Raw genomic sequence first — 6,672 nt, 5'->3', positions numbered from 1 at the left:
CCCTTCACCTAGTTTGCTCATTCCCCCACCCTCCCCTCGGGTAATGACCAGTTTGTTATTTATGAGACTATTTCTGGTGTGTGCGTGTGTGTGTGTGTGTGTGTGTGTGTGTGTGTGTGTGTTTGTCTAATACTTTGTCAAGGAAAGAGAGGTCAAATCATTTCTGTTAATGTCACAGGCCACACAAGTATGTTTTTAATATTTATCTGAAGTGTAAATTTGGAATAGCACTTATCAACTCACATAGTTACAAAATTGTGTGTTATGAGAACTTTTAATATCTACTCTCAACAACGTTGAAATATGCAATACAGTATTATTAACTAGGGTCCTCTGTGCTGTAGTTTACATGCTGAGGGCTTATTTGTCTTATAACTGAAAGTTTGTACCTTTAGACAATTTTCACCCATTCCACCCAGAAAAAAGCTTTTCTGCAGATACTGACATGGCTGTCCCCCTGTTAGTTCACAAATTGGCCCCTTACAGAGAGGGCATGGAGGGATGGTAGAAAGAGGTAGTCCATTCCAGATAGGTAGATGGCAATTTAATAAGCAAAGGAACCTACTAATGGGCTTGTCTTGGGCAGCCTCAGGACACTAGATTTCTGCACCTGCTTGGCAGAATTAAGTTTATATAGGGACCTTAACTGGGTATAGTTACATATACATTCCAGATGGTCCCAACAACAAGACTGCATCCTTAAAAATGGCTTCTAATGTGGGAATGATGGGCAAAGAATACATTCCAAGGACATGGGAAGGGGTGAGGGGCAACCAATTACCTGGGTCCAGCTGTGTGTCCACCAGTGGTCACATCCTTTCAATGACCTCCTCTAACAGTTTCTCAGTTCATTCAGGACTTAGCTTAAACGTCACCACATCAGAAAGTCCTCCCTTGAATAGCTCTCTAAATTTGCAGCCTCTGCTCTTACACTACTTTATTTTCTTCATAGTATTTCTCATAACGTGACTAAATTCTACATCTACTTCTTTGTTGGTTTGTTGACCTCCCTCATTGGAACGTAAACTTCATGAGAGTGGGAATTTGTCGTATTCAATGCACAGAAGTCTCTCAATATAGCTGTTGAGTGAATGAAGAATAAACCATTTCAAAAAAACATATATAGTAGGAATTTTCTCTGTTTTAAGATGAAGAAACTGGAGTTTATATAGGAGAAGGAACTTAGAGTCACAAAACTAAGAGATAATCATGGGTAAAAATTAATCTAGTTTGATATGATATGATACACTCAGCTCCTCAGCACCTCCCAATGACTAAACCACAACTATACTATAAGAAATTACATTATTTTCTCTGAAAGAGTCACAGAGTGCCTTTGGGGAAAAAGAAGTTGGAGCAGTAGAAGTAACATGGAATTAGAAACAGTTTCATGGAGGAATATACTTTTTCTAAGTAGTAAAGTGAGGTTTAATGAATTGTATGATAACAAAACTTTAAAATACATGAGTTGATAAGACCAAATATTTTTTAAATTTTTAAATTAAATTAAATATAGTATAACTTTAATTCTAGTATAGTTGATATACAGTGTTATTTTAGTTTCAGGTGTACAATATTGTAATTTAACATTTCCATGCAGCACCCAGTGCTCATCATGACAAGGGCACTCCTTAATACCTATGACCTATTTCAGCCATCCCCCTGCCTGCGTCCCCTCTGGAAACCACCAGTTTGTTCTCTGTAGTTAAGAGTCTGTTTCTTGGTTTGCCTATCTCTCTCTCTTTTTTCCATTTACTTGTTTGTTTTGTTTCTTAAATTCCACATATGAGTGAAATCATATGGTCTGTGTCTTTTTTTGACTGATTTATTTCACTTTACATCATAATCTCTACCTTCACCCATATCATTGCAAATGGCAAGATTTCATTCTTTTTTATGGCTGAATAATATTCCACTGAATATGTATATATATCACAAAGAAAGGAAAGTCAAAACCAGCAACTCAGAGAAGAGATGGAAAGCTTGGAGGGAACCAAAGCTCTGTGAGATCGGGGTCAGACACTGAATGAGCAAAATGAAGATGCCAAAGCCAAAGGGGAATCCCAGGGATACCAGTAAGGGAGAGGTTAAGCTCTGAGACATGAGAAGAGGACACGGGCTACTGCAGATTAAAAAGCAGCAAAACCTGGCAACAGCACTGTACGGTTTCTCTAAAGGTTACTGAATAACACAAGGATTATTTTTCATTTGTAGGAGAGTCTAAGATTCAATTTGTGGAGACAAAAGGATTTTTACTTCACTATGTCACATGGGAGCAATAAAAACTGAAGCCAAATGCACCACCGACATCTTGATAAGGGCTTCAACTAAGATTTTAGCCTTGTTTTTCAGAAATTCTGTGCCAGTTAGAAATTATGTAATTCATCAGATCTGGGATCACTAAATTCTGTCAGATGACAGTGTTTGTCTAATGAAAGCCTCTTTCCTGAGCTACTCAGCCTATCACAACTGGGAGAAGAATGGATACAGGAAACCATTCTTCAGTAACTGAGTTTATCCTTGAGGGGTTAACAGACCAGCCAGGACTCCCTCTCTTTTTCCTGTTTCTATTGATCTATATGGTCTGCATGGTGGGAAATTTGGGTTTGATCTTTTTAATCAGGATCAGTTCTCAGCTTCACACGCCCATGTATTATTTTCTCAGTAATTTGTCCTTCATAGATCTCTGCTACTCCACCGTCATAATTCCCAAGATGTTGGTGAACTTTGTGTCAGAGAAGAATTTCACCTCCTTTCCTGAGTGTATGACCCAGCTCTTTTGCTTCTGCTTCTTTGGTATTGATGACTCCTACATGCTGACAGCAATGGCATATGATCGTTATGTTGCCGTCTGTAACCCCTTGCTCTACAATGTCATAATGTCCCCAAGAATCTGTTTTCTACTGGCCACCAGTGTGTATACAGTGGGGATCATTGGAGCCTTGGTCCACACCAGCTACATATCTAGTCGATCCTTCTGTGGAATGAACATCATCCACCATTACTTCTGTGACATCCTCCCTCTTCTGAATATATCTTGCTCAAGAGACTACACCAAGGAACTCTTGGTGATGATTTTGGTTGGCGTCAATGTATTTGCATGTGCTGTAGCCATCTTCATCTCTTATGCCTTCATTTTTTCCAGTATCTTATGCATCTGCTCAGCTGAAGGCAGGTCCAAAGCTTTTAGTACCTGCAGCTCACACCTTGCAGCTGTTGGGGTTTTCTATGGCTCCATCATTTTCATGTATTTTAAACCATATACCAGTGACATAATACAGGAGAAGGTGGCCTCTGTGTTCTATACCACAGTGATTCCCATGCTTAATCCCCTTATCTACAGCCTTAGGAACAAGGATGTCAAAGAATCCCTTAAAAGAGTTCTTAATGGTGGGTAACTTTCTGGGTCTGTGTAGAAAAGAGCACTTTTTAAAAGAAAAAGCACCTTTGAACATAGATCTTACCTTATGTTTTATTCCTTCTCTTTTTAAGAGTAACTGATTAGTTGCAAATCAAGGGCTGTCTTAAACTAAAATGTCCTAATGATTTATTTTCGTGACACTCACTTTCTCTTTAGGTGCCCCTAGTCCCAATACCCAATGACCCCTTTACTTTCTCTAGTCAAGCCACTCAAGAAACAGACATCCTAGCCTACGTTCTTACTCACTCTAAATATATATACACCAGAAACCTTCCTTTGTGTAATTGTCCTTGCTAAACAGCAAACACCTAATCAAACCTGTTATAAAGTTGTAATGTCTAATGATGGCTGAATGTGTAAATCCCCTCAGGAACTGGCATTTTAATACACAAGAGGGTTACAGAATCAATGGACATTTGTTAGTAGAATTTTAAGGGAATATAGTTGCTAGTAAATAAGAAGAAATAGGAATTTCATAAGATTTCTAGCCGTTGTTATAACCACTGAAAATAGGATCTGTCTTGTGGAGGGGTCAAATGAGGTGAAGGTTGGGGAGGGGATGGCAGAAAGGGACAAAATTATTTGTTATTTTTAAATTTTCACTATGACTTTAATGTTTATTTATTTTTAGAGAGAAAATGAGAGAGAGAGAGAGAGAGAGAGAGAGAGAGGAACGGAGAGAGAGGTAGAGAGAGAATCCCAAGCAGGCTCCCACTGTCAGCACAGAGACTGACATGGAACTCAATCTCATGAACCGAGAGATCTGAATGGTGAGATCATGTCCTGAGCCAAAATCAAGAGTCGGTCACTTAACTGACTCAGCCACCCAGGCACCCTTAACTTTCACTAAAATTTTATTTTATTTTATTTTATTTTATTTTATTTTACTTATTTTTAACATTTATTTTTGAGAGACAGAGACAGAGCATGAATGGGGAAGAGAGAGGGAGACACAGAATCTGAAGCAGGCTCCAGGCTCTGAGCTGTCAGCACAGAGCCTGATGTAGGGCTCGACCCACAGACCATGAGATCATGACCTGAGCCAAAGTTGGGACGCTCAACTGACTGAGCCACACAGGTGTCCCAATTTTCACGATAATTTTAATTTACATATTTTATTTCCAAATTATTCCATACTTTGACTCCTTTCTGCTAGATCTCAAGATGACTTCCCTCTGGATGACTCCCTTAATTATTCGCTATTTATTCTCCCACTATTAAGAATAATCCCAGAGCCTCTACACACCATTAAAATTCATTCATTTAGTCAATCAATAATATTTTCTGCACAACTATGTGTCAGACAAACAAAAATTTCTATCCTTGTTGGAAGCAAATAACGAACCCATGAACAAGAAAACATGTGTTATCCAGTGATGATCAGTGCTATAGGATAAACTAAAGCAGAGAAGGGGGATGGGACTGGGAGGAGAAGAAGCTTGCTCTTTCAATCCTGGAGGTCAGACTTTGAGAAATATGGTATTTCCTAGAAGCCTGAAGGAAGTAGGGAATCAAGCTATGTGACTGAGAGAAGAAAACTTCAGGCAAAGAGAACATCAAATATAATCTCTGAAAGAGAAGCATGTTGGGGCACTTTTAAGTAACTGTAGTTTGGAGAATGTGCTTTAAAGAGAGTGAATGGGGGGCAGAGTCATGAAAAGTAATATCAGAGGGATGGTGGAGGAGGGAGACAAAATCTGTAGAGCCTGAAGACAAGTTTGAAAGGTTTGACTGTTCCTCTAAGTGAAATGGGAAGCCACTGCTGGGTTTGAACAGAAGAATGATCTGATCTGATCAATAAATCATTCTTGCTCTTTCCATTGAATGGACCTAGAAGCAATGAAATCCAAGTAACAAAGTTCATGCCCATTATCCAATGATAATTTGGTTTCTATCACAACCCACTGAAAGAAACAAGGACTTCATGGAGAAATGGTAAATTCCAGGGTGGGGTACCTAAAATTCAAGATGAGCCTACAGCATCTTAGTTTTGCACAGAATAAATAAGTGCCCCCAAGTTTATACAGATGTGTCAAAGGGAAGACAAATTTACTGGACAAATTTAGGAGAATTTGAACATCAAAATGAATTGCTTCTGAGAATCTATGGTTCCTTACTGATACGAACATACTGACAATAAAATAAAAAGTATTAGAAAAGGGAAACACCAGTTTCTGAAAACACCAGTTAATAAATTCAGAAGAAATTATATAATTAGAAACACAGAATATTACAGCGACCATGCTAATAACTGAATTAGGTAAGAATCATCAATAGAAACTCTATGTCAAGTCTTGGTTATTTTTGTATTAGTAAATAATTGAAGGGATTTTAAAAATTTTCTTCACTTAGATTCTATGAGGATAAAGGAGATGAAGTTTTCTAAGTTTCTACTTTATGCCTAAACACTTTAGTATGTCCTACCTTGTTCATTAAATAAGCTTGATATTAGCAAAATGCAGAAAATTCTAGAAAAATAGCACAGGTCTCTAGTGGCAGTGAAGCATATCTAATTGAACTTATCTTAGTGATAAAACCTGAGACTGAGATAAGTTCTTCTTTTCTCTCCATTTTCCCTTCTGTTTTATTCCTATTTGTGTCTCTTGAACTCTGTATATTCACTCTCTTATAGTTCCCCCCATCTCTTTCCAGCCCCACATGTATGAATGAGTTCGCTTTCTGTTTAAGTTCCATAGTATCCATTTACATAATATTGAAAGAAACAAAAATGTGAACCTGACTTACCAGTAAGAATGATAAAATAAACACAAATTACAGAATACTAATCTGACATATATAAAGTGAAATACAAAAAAAAAAACTAGTTAAAAAATCCATGAAATGAATGTCAAAATATGGCAGTGAAGGAAATTGGTGTACTCACAAAATTGTGAGAATTCTTACTAATGCCATCATTTTAGAGAGAAACAGACTGACGCTGAGGACAAATCCATATTCCTTTTCCTCTTTCCTAAATCACCATTAGGAAGAGATATTACATATGGATGAGATTAGGAAGAGATACAACATTAAACCAGTGCTGACTCTCTAATATAGAGGTTCCCAATTCCTTTGGGGGATCAAAGACCATTTAGGTGGTCAGATGAAGAATCAGCTTCTTTCTTAGAATAATGTTTTTAACTGGATAATATACATTTGTTAAAAAATTATACCACTGATATCACAATATTTAAAATAAATTTGTGGCTTCTTTATTAGTGAAATAAATCACAAGAGCTGGTAGCAGATCA

At 37.5% G+C, this 6,672-nt stretch overlaps 1 protein-coding gene across 1 annotated transcript; it reads left to right on the top strand.

Annotated features, from left to right (window-relative positions):
* The first annotated feature begins 2,480 nt into the window (after positions 1-2,480).
* LOC112864881 (olfactory receptor 8D2-like) lies at positions 2,481-3,398 on the top strand. Its single transcript, XM_025927882.1, has one exon. It carries the CDS (start codon positions 2,481-2,483, stop codon positions 3,396-3,398), a length of 918 nt encoding a protein of 305 aa, XP_025783667.1.
* The last annotated feature ends 3,274 nt before the right edge of the window (positions 3,399-6,672 follow it).

The sequence above is a fragment of the Puma concolor genome, chromosome D1, assembly GCF_028749965.1.
Source record: "Puma concolor isolate L17-30 chromosome D1, mPumCon1.1.hap2, whole genome shotgun sequence".
Classification (NCBI taxonomy): Eukaryota; Metazoa; Chordata; class Mammalia; order Carnivora; family Felidae; genus Puma; species Puma concolor.
Note: the sequence above shows the minus strand (reverse complement) of the source record. Positions and strands in the feature narration are given on the sequence as shown.

Coding starts and splice junctions, on each gene's coding strand:
- LOC112864881 (XM_025927882.1), top strand. CDS start 2,481: ATGGATACAGGAAACCATTCTTCAGTAACTGAGTTTATCCTTGAGGGG.